The sequence below is a fragment of the Oryzias latipes genome, chromosome 19 (assembly GCF_002234675.1).
Source record: "Oryzias latipes chromosome 19, ASM223467v1".
NCBI classification, from domain to species: Eukaryota; Metazoa; Chordata; class Actinopteri; order Beloniformes; family Adrianichthyidae; genus Oryzias; species Oryzias latipes.
The window spans coordinates 4,745,419-4,764,552 of NC_019877.2; the positions used below are offsets into that span (position 1 = coordinate 4,745,419).

General features: G+C 37.8%; 1 protein-coding gene across 2 annotated transcripts in view; it reads left to right on the plus strand.

Moving 5' to 3' along the window:
- Nucleotides 1-19,134, plus strand: part of LOC101174955 (potassium voltage-gated channel subfamily H member 4) — a 49,162-nt gene that overhangs the window by 11,309 nt on the left and 18,719 nt on the right. For both annotated transcript variants that reach the window (XM_011487937.3, XM_004080237.4), the window contains exons 2-7: nucleotides 1,553-1,786; nucleotides 6,268-6,399; nucleotides 6,759-6,892; nucleotides 14,210-14,450; nucleotides 16,443-16,600; nucleotides 18,719-18,920. In XM_011487937.3, the coding sequence (XP_011486239.1) occupies nucleotides 1,553-1,786; nucleotides 6,268-6,399; nucleotides 6,759-6,892; nucleotides 14,210-14,450; nucleotides 16,443-16,600; nucleotides 18,719-18,920 (1,101 nt within the window). The remainder of the gene's footprint in view (nucleotides 1-1,552; nucleotides 1,787-6,267; nucleotides 6,400-6,758; nucleotides 6,893-14,209; nucleotides 14,451-16,442; nucleotides 16,601-18,718; nucleotides 18,921-19,134) is intronic.

Sequence of the window (19,134 nt, forward strand, 5' to 3'; positions counted from 1 at the left end):
GTAATTCCATGGTGACAGTTTAGTTGCTGCTCGCTGCACACTCACGAAAGGTTGTCACCGCACAGAAAAGACATCCCGATGGACTGCTATGGGCTCACATTGGCCAATTAAAGAGCTGCATTGTGGGAAGTGCAGCAGCAGCTGCTCATAACTCTTTGTCTTTGGGTCGCTCTGTGGAATGAGAAAATTACAGAGCAATCGTTATTTCTCTGTTGCTTCTCTGCTCAGCACTTAGAAAATTTACATTATGATGCTTTCACTTAAGCAGTTGTTTTTTCTGTAGAGTTACAGAAATGAAGTAGTGGCCTGCAGTCCTCTAATAAAGCCAAATATGAAGTCATAATAACGCAACAAATGAATGGCTACTTTTATTTGTCATTGCACCGTGTACAACAACATTTAAAGTACTCTTAGCTCAGTATATAATTAAAAAAAGAAAAATAATTTACTTCTAGATCAGTTGCAACTAATAAACAATGCATTATTGGGTCATTTAAAAAAAAGAAAAAACATCTAAATAATTTGCATCTTAGAAATAAAAGTGCAGTATTTGGTCATTAAAAACAAGAACAATTACAACTAATTAGTCTAAAACGACTAAAAGGTGCATCAATCATTAGAATCAAGGAATTACATTTGAAAAAGTATGTTTATAATTGTTAAAACAAGTGTAATAATTATAAATATACCTTACATAAAATCTCAAGAACACAATGCAGTGAGTATTTAAAAAATATTAAACAGTTTTAGCTGCTGTACATATCACATATACACACATACAGATCTACATATCACTTTCAGGTAAATTGACCATATTTTTCCAACAAAAATACTAAATTGTTCTTTCCTATGCATCAAAAATTATATTTACTTCAAGTTTTTTTTTTTTACCTCTTCTTAAATGTTCCTCTGAATTTGTAAGGTATGGTCTTTTTTAATGTGATGAAAAATTAGAACACAATAGAAGTGTTTCCATATGCTTCATCAACACATTTCTTTAGCTTTTGACCTTCTACTTCTCACAAAAAAAACACTTTTTAGCCACCTTCTGCCACATAAAGTCCTAATGCTTGGAGCAGATTTAAAACTATAATTATTGCAGCTGCTCAGCAGAAAAAGTCCAGAGAACTGTCCAAGGTGCTGAAAACAAGACTGCTGAGATGCTGAAAACTGTTGGAGAAAGATATTTTCAAATTAAAAGCTTTTTTGCCATCTTACATTCCAACTTCTTTGACCAAGGGCCTTTATGGGTCCATTAGAATTAGATTTCTATTTTATTTAAGTATGACATATTAGCTGAGATGGGCTCCAGCAACCCCTGTGACCCCGATAAGGTTTCAGAAGGTTCAGAAAATGGATGAACTGATGGATGTTATGACATGTTTGAGCTGCTAATTACATATCAGTTCGGATTTAGAGTGGATCTGTTAAAGTTTGATTATTCTTGTAGATTATTTAACAACAATAATCTAAAAAATAATCAACCACAAGATGAGCTTTTTTGATTAAAAATTGAACTCTTCTAACATGACCTCTTCTGCTTCTTTCACAGATAGTAATTTCCTGTTAGGTAATGCCCAGGGCCACAGAGGATACCCCATCGTTTACTGCTCCGACGGCTTTTGTGACCTGACAGGCTTCACCAGAACAGAGGTGATGCAGAAGAACTGCACCTGCCATTTTCTGTACGGCGCTGACACCAGTGAGCACGTGGCCCAGCAGATGGAAAAGGCTCTGGAAGGTCGGGAGGAATATAAGACGGAAGTTCACTTCTACAAGAAAGATGGTGAGGATTCAGCAGAAGTAGCTACACCCCTTTTTTTTAAGAGGTTCAGGCTTTAAAAAACATTTTAGAGTTTAATTAGCAGTATTTTTCTGTTTTTATCAAGCTGTGAATATAAACAAGTCTTTTCGAATTCTTTTTTATCCCTCCACTATGAAGAGAACATTATATTTTTAGATGAGAGCTGCCTGTTTGGTTAAATGATAGGGCTCAAAGAGTTAACACTTTATTCATGCTCATCAATGGAAAAAAAAACTATCACATAAAGTGATAGTAACAACTGGCAATAATTTCTGTTTAAACGGTACGTTATTGTGCCCTAAAATTTGAGTTTCAGCTTCTTTTGTAACCTATTCCACAGCTAAACCATTTTTTATGGAGGCAAAAGTGCGGTCTATAATGTTCTGGCTTCTCTAATCTAAATCATGTTAATCCCTATGGAAGTCTTAAGATGAAAGTATGTTGTCATGTGTGGTGGAAAAAAAACACTGCAGTGCTTAAGCCTTTTTGACTGGCACACAGGATTATCTTTATTTAACAGAGACCCAAGCCCAAGGCTTCTGAGTGTGTGAACCACTAATGATGCTGATTGACTGCCAAATCTCTGCCAGGTACTCAGTGCATCCAGAGTTCTTCTACATGTTTTTCAAAGTACAGGAAGTAGCAGTAAAGGCATATTGCTTTCACTGAGCTTTAACAGATCCTCAGAAATATTGTAAAGTATATTCAAAAGGTAAGAAACCAATGACTGATGATGATTCTTGGTCAAACAACACAAAGAACATTTCTTCTACTTTTTTTAAAATGGTCTCATTATGCGTGTAAATAATAGACACTCTCCATAATCAAAAAATGCCCAGAAATTGATTTAAAATGCATTTTTTAAACATATTCACCTTCAATAAAGAACAAATGAACTGTATTGTCTATGACATGTTGTAGAGTCCAATACCTGATGGAGGAAAGGCCTGCAAGAGCTCTCCTTCCTGCAGCAAGGGTGTTTTAAACACATCTTCCATTGCATTCAATCTGATTTCCATTGAATGTATCTCCACTTCCTTCCTTTTGAATCTTTCCTGTTCCTGGGCTTTTCCAACCAATTCTATAGATTTCCATAAGTGTAATGACAACAAAATGTGGGGGAAAAAGTCAAACAACGTTCCTAATCCCTTTGACTTTTTCTAATACAACTGAAAAATGTTATTATTGAAAAGCACAGAAATTTCACAAGTAATTTTGTTGCATATACAACTGTTTATCACAGAACTAGACTGGATTTTTCCAGAAATTTCTAATCAGCCAATCGCATGTCAGTAACTCACTTTATTTAGGCATGTAGACATGGTCAAGATGATCTACTGCAGTTTAAACTGAGCATCAGAACAGGTAAGAAAGGTGATTGAAGTAACTTTGATGGTTGTTGGTACCAGACGGGCTGGTCTGAGTATTTCAGAAACTACTGTTCTACTGGGATTTTCACCCACAACCATCTCTGGGGTTTACAGAAAATGGTCTGAAAAAAAGAGAGAATATCCAGTGAGCAGCAGTTCTGTGGGCAGAAATGCCTTGTTGATGCCAGAGGTCAGAGGAGAATGGTCAGACTGGTTCCAGCTGAAAGTAAGGCTACAGGAACTCTAAGAACTACTGGTTCCAACCGAGGTCTGCAGAAGAGCATCTCTGAACGCACAACACATCCAACCTGGAGGCAGATGGGCTACAGCAGCAGAAGACCACACAGGGTGTCACTCCTGTCTGCTAAGAACACGAAACTGAGGCTACAAATCACACAGACTCACCAAAACTGATCAAAAGGATGAAAAAATGTTGTCTGGTCTGATGAGTCTCCATTTCTGCTGCAACATTCAGATGGCAAGGTCAGAATTTGGTGTCAACAACATGAAAGCATGGATCCCTCCTGCCCTGTATCAATTGTTCAGGCTGGTGGTGGTGTGGGAATATTTTCTTGGCACACTTTTGGCTCCTTAGTACCAACTGAGAATGGTTCCAATGCCACAGGCTACCTGAGTATTGCTGCTGACCATGTCCATCCCTTTGTGACCACAGTGTACCATCTTCTGATGGCTACTTCCAGCAGGATAAGGCCCCAATGTTATTAAGCTGGAATTATCTCAGACGGGTTTCTTAAACATGACAAAGAGTTCACTGGACTCAAATGGCCTCAACAGTCACCAGATCTCAACCCAATTGATCCCCTTTGGGATGTGGTGGATCGGGGGAATGACATCACCAACAAATCTGCAGCAACTGCGTGATGCTATCATGTCAATATGGAGCAAACTCTCTGAGGAATGTTTCCAGGACCTTATTGAGTCTTTGCCATAAAGGATCAAGCCAGTTATTAAGCAAAAGGGGGTCCAACCTGGTACTAGCAAGGTAATAAAGTGGCTGGTGAGTATCATCTACATTAAAGAAGTCTAATAAAACAAATTTAAGAACAATTTGGTTCCCCAGAATATGTTCAAAAATCCACTGTACATTTGATGTATTTTTAAGTAATCTTAGTTGTGATTGGTTAATAATAACTCATAGTTTCTCTTTGAAATGCAGTTATCTTTACCATTGTGTGCCAGTTTCTCACAGAATAATGAGTTTAACAGTATATAGGGGAAATGGAGCATCAAACGAGCTGTAATACTTGAGTCATTGCAGTGAGACGTTTTGCTTTGTGGCTCCGTATGTTTCTCATCCACCTCTATTTTGTTGCGAGGCTGAGATGATGCAACCCATTTCTACATGAATGCAGAACACCCCACTGTCTTTGCAGCTCAAAAGCAGCCTTCAGTCACAGTTTTCTCCGCGCTCCTCCGTCTTTCTCCACAGCACACACCGGGGACACTATAGGAGACATAAAACATCTGTTTCATGGCAGAGTGTCATTTTGGCACATCCACTAATGAGGAGTCTGGCTTCCTGTAAACTGCTGCCTCCCCGTCTCAAACGTTTGAATCCTGTGACTTCCCTTTAACTTGTGCACAATCCTTCAGAATTTTATCCTTTTCTAGATGCTTTTTAAGAAAGGTTTTTCTTTTTTTTAATACACATCAATGGTTCAGATAAGACCTAGTGTCTGGAAATCAAAGCCCACTATGCCTACACAAAGAAGCCCCTCAGAGGAATGCAACTGATTCATGGACCCATAAAAGGCTTAAAGTATCAGAATAAGAAGTGCTTATTTTTGTGGTGTTGTCAAATAATTTTGACCACACCAGCAAACTAACAAGACCCTTTTTTAACAGCTGTAATGCAGCAAAGGTGGGGCCAAAGTCTACCTTTGCTCTCTATTCAGTCTGCCTATATTCTGATTGTGCTTTGTGTTCTCTCTGAACTCATTCCATGTTTGTTCCGCTGTCATTCCGTCTTCATTTTGGTTCCACTCTCACAGTTAACTTGGCACCCATGAGGGCAGATTCTACCTGTAATTGCACACACTTAACATTTCACTGCTACAGAATACAAATGGGAAGAATTTCAACATATGTAAAAGAAAAACATCGCTATTTCCTCAACAAAACAACAGCTTACAAGGTTGTGTTTGGGATTTTGAATACACTTCTACACCAAACAAAGGGAAAGAGTCTGAATGTTGTTTGACCATGGTGATGCAAACACTGAAGACCTGAAAGGTGTCACCTTGTTTGGATTCAGACCTCCTGCAACAGAATATTTCCTCCTGACTACCAGAACAAAATTTTGTCCAATTTTTTAAAAATCCATTGAAAACTACAATTCTCATTTGGTATCATTGAAAAGCTCTATATGTCCTCTCTAGATAACAAAATGTGTTAATTCTGTATCATGCAGTGGTTGGGAGATATTTAAGTTTATGTATGTTCTCTACAGAGGACACATTTTCATTGCTGGCTATAATCATCATCATCTTTATTTACTGTACAATTAAAGTTGAAACAAAAAGCTGCACAATAAAGCTAAAAATAATGAAAACTTTCAAAAATAAATGTAATTTAAAGTGAATAAAACACACTAAAAAATTGAAGGTAAAAAGACATAAAACTCAATAATAGAGCAAAGCCTCAAGTGTGACCAAATGCCTGGATATAAAAATGAGTCGAGTTTTGAAGGGAAGAGGCTTGTCTGATATTTAGCGGCAAATCATTCCAAAGCTTTGGAGGCTCGTTCACCCCGATACTACCTCTCAGACCTTGGTACCTCAAGGAAAAGCTGATCAGCTGACCTGGGACACAACGTTAGGGTAAAGGCATTTTACAGAGGGAGGAAGCAGGCTCATGAAAGCAGCAACAAAATTATCCAAAAATAATCATTCACAGCAAAAATGGAATGGCAAATAATGCAGGAGAGATCAAGAAGATCCCACAGATTGTGACAATTTCTGATTTGTTTTGATGCTTTGTAGACATTTGTCTTGTGTCTCTCTGGGTTTATAGTTAGAATGAGCTGAAAGAAATATCTTCATCAGTATTATTGCACGTCTGTATTTCTTCTAGGTGTGCCTTTCTGGTGTCTGCTGGATATTGTACCTATAAAGAACGAGAAGGGGGAGATGGTCCTCTTCCTCTTCTCCTTCAAGGACATCACTGAAACATATGGAAAAGGACACCAAACAAATAAAAGTGAAGGTAGGCAGCCAAAGGAAGTTTTGCATTGAAGAAAACATCAATGGTGCATATATTTGTCCAGCAGATGATGTTTACTCTCAGATAGTGTTTTAAAATGTGGAGTTTGATTTGAGCAGCTGTGGCTCAGGCAGCAAAGACAACATTGATTTTCTGCTTATTGTGACTGATTTTCAAATGGAATAGAAATGTATTTTAAACAAAAAGAAGTTCATAAAGCAGAAATTGATGATCAAAGGTGAAAATAAAGTTTTGCAGAGGGTTAAATAAAAGAGGAAAACTGTGAGTTTTACAAACCTATTTAATGTGACTCTGTCTTCGGTAATATTGCATCAATAATGACTGATGTCTCTGTGGAACAGCTGCAGAGGACAGGAGGCAAAGGAGGAGGAGCCACTCTCACTTCAGTAAGGCGAGGAAGCGAGGACGCACCATGTTGTACCAACTAACTAGTCATTTCTCCAGAGGGGGCAAAGGAGATGTCAACCTTGGTGGAGTGAGTTCAACTTTATCATCCATTCCTGTCCTTTATTTCCAGTCATTAATATTTTTACTGACAACCTGCATTCAGGAGGAAATGAGACACTTCATCCTGAGTTTGAATATTTGATTATTATCAAATAATTGTCAATTTGATAATTGACAATTATAGAAATTGTCCACACAGAAAGTCCTGTTTCAGGTTTTGACAACAGCCAACGATGCAGTTATTGAGCGGGAATAGTCGGAAACAGAGAGTCAGGATCTCAAAATACAAGGACCCCATACAGTTACTGTTATTTCTCTACACCTCCAGTTTTCCTGTTTGTCACTTTTCGAGCTGTCGCTTCCTGTAATCCTCCTGGGAGAGCAGGAAGTCAAGTGCAAATTTGAAAAACTTTCTTAAAGTGATGTCCCTTACCTGTCTTTCTCAGTGTGGTTTAGCAGATGTTTCTTCTGAACAGAGGATTCTCATAAACAGTAATCCTGTTATTATTCAATTTATTCTAGGACCTTTCTAAACTTACTCACCAGTGTCTTTTCTAGGTATAATGCCTGCCTAAATGCTTAAAGCTGATGGGAATGAAGTTGATTCAAATTATTCAAAATATTAAAAGAAAAAATGAGATGAGGAAACTAAGGAACCTCTACCATGTAATATAGCAGTAAATCGTGAAAACCTGACGTAAGATTTCTTGTTTCCTTGTAAATAAAGGCTCCAGTTGCAGGCCAGATAGAAGCATCCATTCAGGAACTGCCATGACTTTAGCTTAGCATCCTAACACAGATGAAAACTTCAGCTATTAAACAAACTCAGACAGAATATGGAGAACAAAATCAAGACTGTGAACTAACAAAAGCAGGAAAACCAGAAGGGACTTGGCAGTGACAAAGAACAAATCTATTGATTGACTGAAAGTGTTAAGAAAACAAAACTAAAAAGGCACAGAATCTCACAAAAAACAGTCTGTTTAAAGAAAGTTTAACTAAAAAAACAAAAATAAAATAGCATTAGAAGATGCTAAATTTATTGGTCTTTAGAACATTTATCATTGACCAAACTTTAGATCAATTAGGGGTTTCTGTTAACACATCTAATATAATATGTGGTTTTGGTGTTTTTAACATGTTTTTGTGGCATTTTTTGAATGATGGAGGACACACATGAAGAAAATTAAGCTTCAAATTGTATTTCTGTGTATTTCTTCACTCAAATTTTGGTGAATCAGGAGCAGAAGAAAAAATGTTTAAAAAGAGCTACACAAGTTTTTTGATTTTGGGTAAAAACTGCACAATCAGGAGGAAAAGACCTCTGGGAATGCTTTGAAAATAGGTCAAAATATGATCAAAGTATTTAACCAATTGCTGAAATAATGATTTTTTTATATGAAATGGTTTATTTCAAGAAATCAAATAAGAATAAAACACAAAAACATTACAATCATCAGTTAAACATTCATACAATGACCTATCAAACTTGCAAAGGGAGTGGAAGGAAGAGAATTTATATAATCTCACCCCTGTTCTACTGTACCATTTTATTACATGATTTATCATTATCCGGTTCCTAACTTTTATCAGAAGAATCCTTAGGTTTCAATAAAGCACATGACAAAGATGAATTACTTAAATTATAATGTAAAAAATAACTATTTTAGAAATCAACATGGCAAATGCAGATCAGTTATCTAAAATATGTGCAGATTTGGTAATTATAAAAATTATGTACATGATCAAAAAAATAATGCTATATTAGTAAAATAGACATAACACTGTTTTAAAAATTTTCATAGCAAAAATTGATCAAGTATCAAAAGTTAAAAAATATGTGCAAATTATGTTTCATTAGGAAAAATCATGGATCAATTTTTGGAGCAAATGAAGTAATATTTTAAGAAATCAGTCAATTTAACCATCTGCAATAATTGATTATGCATTTATTTTAATTATAATAAGGTAATGCTGTGAAATAAAACAAAAAAGGGTCAATAATCTGTCGAATGACCAAGGTTGGTCATTCGACAGATTATGGAATAATGAATTTGCTTTTTTAGTTTTCAGTCAATTTTCATATGCTGTTGGGGTTTATCAGTTCACATCCCAGTAAAGCAGAAACACAAAGATTCAACGCATTCATCACCTGGTTTTTCAACCCGTTTTCTTCAACAAGCTCACATTATTTTACACTTTCATCCAACCGTGCACATGCCTCAGTGGCTTCACCCAGACACAGCCTTAATTATCCTCCTACTTCACCTTTGTCTCCAGAACTGTTGATCGTTAAATTTGCACAGAGCTGGGATTTTTTTTTAAAGGTGGTTGGTGTCAGGATCTTCCTCACAGGCGACAAAAGAGAGAAAAGCAAGAATCTATAATTCACAGTTTCTTTAAAAAAAAGTCCACCAGCAGAAATCCGAACAGTGCTGTCAGAGTTTAGCTCAGTTCACTGCTTTTGTCTGAGAAATTAACAATATGCTATATATATATTATGATGTACGCATCTGATAAATAGTGGTTAAAAATTGTTAGTAACGAATGGTAAATTTCCAAGATATAACCATAGAAGCGCAGAAATTCATGGTAACAGTTACAATGTTCTAAAATATTTTAGAGAATGTACACATAATACAAACAGAGGCACATATCCCACAAATTTTTCTTTTGTCCCCAACAGTTTAGGAATTTGATCCCATACAGATCAAGTAGCAGCAGTTCCTGAAGTCTTCTCCGACAGTTTTGCCTCCTTTATAATAACCATATAAACAATGGCGAATCCTCAGTGTTCACACACATTTCTGCTTTCCTCAACAACAGAGACCCTCCCCTGACTGAATTACAGTCCCATCAAATAAGAAGAATGGCTCTTAAATGCAACACTGTACATTCTTGCATTATTGCCATTACAGACAATGAAAATCTCAGCGAAACGCAAAATCATTAAAAAAAATAACACACAGCTTGGAGCCATTCTTCTATGTGGTTTATTGTTTTTATTTTTACAGGATATTTGGACAATATGAGAGGGAAAGAGAACTTTAGAGCATTTTACTCTGAGGAGGACCCCCCCCCCCGCGACTGCAGCCACATTTGCAGCCAAATTAACTGTTTATAATGTATCTGCGTTAACAGAGTCAATCGTGTCCATTAAGTGGTGGTATGGAGAAAACTGTATGAGTGTGGTACGGATCAAGTACACCCCACCATTGTTTGTAGAAGAGAACTGGACTGAGTGTCTCCTCCCCCTGCCATTCCAAACAGGAAGTACCGGTATTGAGAAATAAACAGCTGTTTAGTCATTCTTTTGGTCAGAATAATCATTGTTGCTCTGATACCTTTATTTAACTTGTTCTTATTAATCCTGATTTTTATTTTTACAAGTTCTTCAAATTATAAACTGGCCAATCAGAGACCTCAGTGCAAGTAGGTGGTGGTCCCACACCAAACGTTCAAAGCTTTAGATTGACAGATTTCCCACTTTCATGTGACAGGGGTATGGACTTCCAAGAAGCTCACTCCTGATTTGTGGAAATGGTTGACATAGAAACGCTGACACAGACTGACTGCTTACACATGATGTCTGATGACATGGGGGCATTCATACCGCGAAAAAATTGCGTGTATTGCAGTTCTAATTTTTTTTACAATAGAAACATTTCATTTTTTTTACATGTCAGTAAAAATATAAACCGTAAATTCCGGACTACAAAATGCACCCGATTACTAGCCGCACCCTCCTATTTTCACGTGTTTAACTAATTTTATACATACACAAGCCGCTTTGGAGTACAAGCCGCATGAATTAGGCAATATTGTCATCCTGACGAATCACGTCCTGACTCACAGAGCAAGTGTGATTTATTAGCACACAGTGGGTGGAGTCAGTTATGCCTCAAGCTCATGAATTTGAGTATATCTACATCTGCCAAACAGTATGCACCTCTATTCTGTTCACAAGTTCCTCAGTTATGGTTTTTTATTTATTTATTTTATTTACTTATTGACAATCTAGGTATCATACATAAAATTACTAACAGTAACCATATAATCAACATTACATCCCTCAGTTATGATGAGGAAATTTACATCCGCGATCCCCCATTTCCCATGAGTCTTAAGGGCTAAAGACGGGGCCAACGCCCGGCTCGCCATTCTGTTGTAAGTGTTTAAGAATGAGCAAGTATCAGCAGTGCATGGAGGGGTGAACGGGAACAGCTCTCCTTCCGCTTGTGTCTCGGCAGCGTTATGGGAGTAACAGGGCTGGTTAAAAAACACACCGGTAAAATAAAGCAGCGACGACTGAAAAGCGCGCGCCTCAGCGCGATACGCGCGCCTCCTCGCGGCGCGTGGGTCAGAAGTTTCCTTCCACAACAAACACTGTTGCTCCGCGGACGCCTCGAGTAAGCCCTGGCTGCAGCCTGCAGAATGGCTCGACGCCTCTGCGCTCCCGCGCGCTCCTTGTCTCCCCTTCCTATCTACTCCGACAGCTCTGGCCAGGGCGGCTTCAAGGAGGAGCGCTTCGTCCCCATTGCGCCGTGAACGGAGCAAATCGTGTCTGTGCAGAGCAATCGGACTTAATACTGTACGTTTTGTGTATGAGGGGCGGATGCGTTGTTACGTGTGGGAGCCTTCAGACTGCCATCGGCCCCGCAGCTCAAACGACACGCAGTATCCAGCTCACACGGAGGCTCGCCTCGCGTTTCAATGCAAAACTCCGCTCAGTCCTTAATAACCGTTAAAACGATCACGTCAATTTGTGTTTCCAGTCGTGTCCCGACAAAATAAAGGCTGATATTATTCCCACATATTTACGTGCAGCCAGCCGAGTCACTATGACTCAGAGGTAAATTCACTCCATGCGCTGTTGTCTCCGTCACGCAGCTGACCGGCTTTTCCAAACCCGTTGGTGATGGTGGGTTTTTTCACGCTGCTTTTAACGATTGCTTTTAACTTGAAAGCTTCATCATATTGTAGCGGCGATCACGTGCACGTTGGGTCTAATGGCACCAAAGGATTCTGGGATGCGGCTGGGCATGCGTGTTTCGTTTTGTTGAACCATGACTGAAGTGTCTAAGACCTGAAGTCAGGTCCATGCTGTTTAGCTGCTTAGAGGTGTGTTGAAAAACAATTGACTTGTGTTTGGTGTTAGAGAATTCAAACCATTCGCTGTGTCAGAAAATACGTACACGGCGGCCGCCGCCAATGAAATTTATAAATTAGCCGCGTCACTGAATAAGCTACTTTTGTAGCGGCTTATAGTCCGGAAATTATGTTATATATTTTACTGAAAATGAGAACAGCATATGTATTTCCATTCTTCGAAAATTTAACACTTCGTCATTCTTTAATGTTTATATTATTACCACAATTGCTCATTTGAAATCATTTCAGATTCCCTTTTTTCAGAACGTGCACACTTCTCATCTCAGTTGCACAAAAACAATCTAAGATGCCGTTTATGGCTGTTCTGCCAGAATCGATGCTGTCAGCCTGAGACTGAATCAGTTATTGTGAGGGAGCCAAAGCGTTCAGACCTTTGACCTCAAGCTGCTTCATCTCTCAGTGGAGATGGTTTGCTGTCTTGTCTTTTTCACAAAAGCAACGACACGGCAGTGAAACTGCATGATGTATACGTCTCTTTGTCTTTTCACGTGTTGCAGAGCTGTAGATAAATGCGGCACACGTGAACCGTCTTACCTCTAGTTTCTCACCACATTTTCACACCATGTCTGTTGGTGAACTTTTTGCTTCATGACATTTTTATTTTCTCACCTAAAAACATTATGAAATACATTAAAAATATACTAAAAGTGGCTTATTGTGCTCCAGAAAAGCCATTTTTTGAAATCAAAAGGTGGCAACAAGTTACATTTATTTTCTTTTAAGAACCTTTAGTTAAATTGTAGTCTTAAGAGTACTTTTACTGCACAGAACTTTTTATATATTTAAGTGACGAAGAACTACTAATTCAGACATTTACCTCAGCCTTGGTTTGTCTTATTGTTACTCTTGTTTACCTTGTTTAATCTACACAAATTAAAGTCCTATTGTTGGCAAAAAGGACAGACGTATATTTTTATTTAATTTATTTATAAACTCCTGAAAGAGACATAAATTGTACAAAAAATTAGTGAATTAAAAATATTATTTTGAAGTTTTTGGTTTATTTGGTTCTTAACATACCTTGCTTCAAATAATTTTGTTGTATTTTCCATCTCGCAAGAAAAATAATCTTATCAAGAAAGCTTTTTAAAAGGCAAAATAATGTTAGTTTAAGTCTTACACTTTAAGAAAACATAACGTAGACCCTGTCATGCAGTCGCTACGTACATTTTGCGCATAGTGCATTGATTAAAATTGGTCATACGTAAATATACATGGAAAAAGTGAGAACAATTTTGGTCTTTAAAGTAGATTTTCACAGTTGTATCACAAATGAACCACATTAATACCACAGATGAAGTACTACTAAACCATGCAAAGAAAACGTAAATCAGCATAGAACATGAACTGTGTGTGATTATCGCGCTGTTTATACTTGTTTATGTTTAAATGCTGTTTATGCAATTCAGTAGTGATCTGTGCATCAATTGCATAATGTTACCATTGTGGAAAGCCACAATTTTGTGTATGCATCTCGCAAAATCATTCAAAATGGCATACAATTTATATGATAATTGCATATAAACTATGCAAAATATAAGTAAACTGCGTAATTCTCAAGGTACCAAACATTTTTAACAGCTACAAACTGAATGAACATGAAAAATGACTTTAAAGAACCTTTTTTTTTTATAAACATGTATAATTAACGCATTTAAACGATTACTCAAGATTTTATAGTTCTTTTTACCAGTTGCAGTTTAACTCTTTCATTATTCCTTTCGTCATTACTTGGTTGACTACATTTTTAAATGAATTTATTTTAAAGTAATTCTACTTGTATTCGAGTACAATGATTTGTTACTATGTTAATAACCTTCTGAAATGATCAAGCACAAATGTTGGTTTAATAAAATGGTTTCTTTAAGTGTCTGTCATGAAGAGAATACTCGAAACATCTTCATAAGTGCTTGTTATGAGTTGCTACCATATAGTGACTCATTCAAAAGGATGCTGACAATTACATTGTCTGTTTCGGAAAAATATTGGCACTGCAGCCTCCATCTGACTACCATTTACGTCCCCGTCTCATGACCATCTGCTTATCAGCATATTCATTTATGCATATGTCTAGTGTTCTCATACAATTATCATCATGAGCTTAAAATTCTGGAGGCTGTTACTACTCGACTCAGCAACCGCTTTGTCGTTCCTGTTTCACACTCTCTGATAGAACATGGTCGACAAGCCATCCATACCGGAGTACAAAGTGGCGGCGGTGCAGAAGTCTCGCTTCATTCTGCTCCACTACAGCGTCTCCAAGGCCCTGTGGGATTGGCTGATCCTGCTGGCTACCTTCTACGTTGCTGTCACCGTCCCCTACAATGTCAGCTTCACGCCGCACGATGACTCTGTCACGGCTGCACGCTCCACCATCGTCAGTGACATAGCAGTGGAGATGCTTTTTATCATCGGTGGGTGGTCTAAACATTTTTAATTGAGATGAAGTATTACTCCCAACTATAATAATTCAATATACTGTAAAACACTGGTCCTCAATCCCCAGGTGGTGGACCAGTATTGGTCTGTGGGGCAGTTAGTACTGGTAAACTGGTGTGTAGCCTGATCAAGATTGGGGACCACTGTTATATGTGTCAGCACCAAACCACAGTTCAGTTTGTGAAGCACCATCGCACAAATGAAGTTTATTCAAGGTTTTACAAAGAAGGAAATTAAAACATCAAACCAGGTAAAACCTGTGTGGTAGTGAAAGGGGGAAACTACCTCCTAATAGAGGAACAGGATGAAATCTGTGTCAGCGCCCAAACTAGTTTGGATCAGAGGTGACAGGAACAAAACAAAAACACTGGAACAGCTGTTGTACGATAGAGATAAGTTTGTAAAAGAAAAATGCGGATGAGAGAAGAAAAAGCACATGTAAGAAAGTCATCAACAATTCCTTTAGAAAATATCCTATTTTATTTTAAAAATCCCCTTTTGTTGTGCACCATCTCAAATTCAGTTTACACTCATGTGAATGCTTAACTGGAAATTTGCTTTAATAGACAGCTGGAATAACAGACGAGGTGTTACTGTGTCAGACCTAAAGATGTGTTGCTTGTTTGTGCTCACTGCAGTCTGACAGCTGGGTCAGATGATCCTGTCAGATTCTCTTCCCGATCCATAAGGACGCCTGAAAACGACAACATTTTCCATCTGTTAAACGATTCTACATGTTTTAGACGCAAAAGCTGCTTTTCTTTCCCAGTGTTCTGATTCTTTCACACTAGTTGACTTTGGAACGCGAGCTCTAATCCGCCTAAAAAAAGGCTCTTTGTTCACCTGTAAGTGAACTTTGGTGTGATTCACTCCAGCGTCAATGCAAAGGGACCAAAGAACAAAAGGGAAAAAAAAAGTAGAAATGTTTACTGCAGAAATTTAAAGGAGCACAGATCTCAGATTGGTTGGAAAAAAGGTGCAGGTGACTGCCACAAAGGATTAGTGCAACTTGTTGGTTTTCTTTACTGACTGAATAAGAACTGGACTAACTGACTCCTCCCCCCGTCATTCCAAACAGGAAGTGCTCACAAGCTCCAAGACGCCAAAGTCCCACAAACGTCCATAGAGAAAAAAACGGCTACTACTGTCATTCTATTTGTCAGAATAACCATACTTGTTCTGCTACCTTTTTTTTTAAAACATTTTCTAATTTTTTTTTTACAATATTTTTTCTGTAAGACACACAGTCCAATCAGATGCACCAATAAAAGTAGGTGGTCCTACATTGAACGTTCAAAGACATTGACAGATTTTGTGTGACCCACTTTCAAGTGGTAGGGGTGTGGACTTCCTCCAACAAGCTCACTCCTGATTGGCAGCAATGGTTGTCGTAGAAACAATGACTGACCGATTCGGACCAATTCTTTTCTTCGTCTTGCTCTAACATTGGTGCAACCTTATTGCAAAAAAATGGTGACGGAATTGACTTAATTTTGACGTAGCCAAAAGAATACCATTTACTACTCATTTACGTACTCGCTCCAGTTCTGATATGCAGTTGATAACTTTCTTCCGTGCCTTTTAAACTGTTCAGGTTTTGCGGTGGGTAACCTCAAATGGGTAGCTGTTGCAACTGCAAAGTATTTCAAAGAAATTAGTTCCTTTGATTTAAAAAAAATTTAAAGTGGAATTTTAATGTAGTTTAAAAGAGCTGTAAGTGTAGGTTATAGGTTGGCAGCAATGTTAGGCAGAGAAGTGTGTGAATGTGTGTGTGTGCATGGGTGAATGGGACTGTGACCGTAAAAGAGCCTTCAAGGAAGATATAAAAGCGCCATTTAAGTATTCATCATTCAAGTGAACCACCAAAAAAGGAATGATTTCTTCTAAACTTTACATTTTTGCTAGTTTTGCTCCTTCCTTTGAAAAATCAATGTGAAAACTTTTGCTGCTTTTCCTTGTATTTACAGACATCATCCTGAACTTTCGTACCACCTATGTGAGTCAGTCGGGCCAGGTGGTGTACAAAGGCCGTTCCATTTGCATCCACTATGTCACGACTTGGTTCTTTGTGGACTTGGTTGCAGCTCTTCCCTTTGACCTGTTATATGCCTTCAACATCACAGTAGTGAGTACGACAACTGTTTACGACTCTATGATTCATCTCAATGGCAACAACTCCATTGTACATGAGAGAGAAAATGTAGATTACAACTGGAAAAAGATGCTGTAGCTGGACTTGTGGCAATTTTAAAAACAAACACACAATCGTGAAACAGAAAAGAATTTTAAAAAGAAAAAAATTAATTTTAAAAATCCTTTTTGAAAGCAACACAAGCTGGAATACCTTTTTAGAAAAACTGATAAGTGGGTTGTCATGAAAAGTACAACCTCTTCATTATAGTTTAGAGACACATGTAGGGAAATAATTTAAATAATACAGTGAAAAGGCTTAATGTAGAAGATGTCAAAAGAAACTAAAGCTTTCAGGTAAGAGAAGGAAGACTTAGAATACAGTAGCACATTCATTTTAACCAACACACTCAAATGTTTCAAAGTTGTTGTTTTTTAAATCAAAGTATTGCTGGACAGTATTTTATGCATCATGTAACTTGATTCATTATTCAGGATTAGCACGTAAAACCTTAATTTGCTTTTTTATTTATTGCAAATAAGGCTGAAACAAAAAAAGAGGATCAATCCAACTCTAGATGAGGGATCGTTGTTAGCAAATGTGCTGATATTATTTAAATTGATGGTCTGGAAACTCTACAAATAAAACATTTCCAGTAAATTACTTAAAATTGTCTAAGTTTTGTCCCTTCCTGATGTTGCTTTGTTACTATGTGACTAAATATCTTTTAATTACAAACAAATACATAATTATTGATAGAGACAACAATATTTTAAAAAAGCTATAAACATTCAGATTTTGCCCATAAAAAAAAAAAGTTAAATTCAACATTGTTGGACAGTTATGTATTTCAAAACAGAAGTCATGTCTTGGAGCAGACAAAATGTTTGTCATTAAACTCCAGTCACATTGAATTTTAACGAAAATTGTTCAAATCAGATTTTTTTGTTTAAACCAATTCTGGTGATGCTACTAAACCACTTATACTCCCAGAATGCCAAACTGAACTAAAGAACAACAACCAAAAAACACTTATAGAAATACTTGAGGTCAAAGTAGAAAACAATACCAGTAATCCCTTTTAAATAAATGGAAACGCGCATGAACAGGAACATCTTCATACATGAGGTCTCCTTTGCATTTACCATTGTATCATTTTGGGATTAAATATATATTTCCAAACAATGTACATTCATCTGACACAGGTTTTTGATAAAAACATGGCCAGTTTTTGCAATATTTCAGTCCACTTGTGTGCTTCGATAGTATTTACCTAGTAACCATTTTTAAAAAGTGGTTGCAAAAAATGGCACAATGCCAATCAAAGAAATCAACTTTTACACATGCTTCGGACCGATGGATAATTAAGATAAGACGAGGCAAGATGTCTGTATTAATCCCTCAGAAGGGGAAATTGCACTGTTCCACAGCAGGGGGTGGGTAAGAGTAAATTGTTCTTTTCCTTTCGGCTTTTCCCTTCAGTGGTCGCCACAGCAAATCAGCTTCCTCCATCTAACACTGTCTTCTGTATCCTCTCCTCTAACACCAGCTACCTTCATGTCTTTGTTCAATGCATCCATAAACCTCCTTTTTGGTCTTCCTCTAGACATCTTGCCTGACAGCTCTAGCCTCAGCATCCTTCTTGTCGCAGGGTGCCAGAGGAAATTGGACTAATGTTGGTCGAAGGAGAGGAGGAAGGCGCGTTCGTACGAAAAGAGAACATAGAAAAACCTTGAGTGTTGGACTGAGAGTAGGGACTTTGTGTGTTGGAACTAACAAGTAAAAGTAGAGACTTGGTTGACATGATGCAGAGGAGAAAGGTAGACATACTGTGTGTCCAGGAGACCAGGTGGAACGTTAGCAAAGCTAGAAGCTTGCGAGTGTATATCCATGAAATAAACAATCCCAAAAACATATGAGCAGTGTACATACCAGGGATACCACAATTCTTGATTTAAAACCCAACTGTATGTTACACCATTAAACTGAATAGTGGGGAAAGTGAATCATTGCATCCCTAGTACGTACATACATGTGCAGTTAAATATCAAACATATTAAATGTACTCATATATTAAAATGACAAATTTCTTTTCTTTGTGGTTGTGTTTAGACCTCATTGGTTCACTTGCTAAAGACCGTGCGTCTGCTGCGCCTCCTTCGTCTTCTGCAGAAGCTTGACCGTTACTCTCAGTACAGCGCCATGGTGCTGACCTTACTGATGTCTGTGTTTGCCCTGCTGGCGCACTGGATGGCCTGCGTCTGGTACATGATTGGACGCAAGGAAATCCACACCAATGAGACCTGGGAAATAGGTAAGTCTGACAATTCTGGTGTTGTTAACTGTCTTCATGAGGTTAACCGTTTGTGTTTTTCTTTTTAAGCTCACAGTTTATACAACTTGTAGAGTTTTTCTGCCAGTGCAGCAAACGGATGTTTGTTTTGTCAGCTATAAATAGTTCTGGCTCACCTATTGGGTCTCTGGCTGTGTTCAGCGGTGGTGAGCCACGTACTCGTCAGCCGTAATGA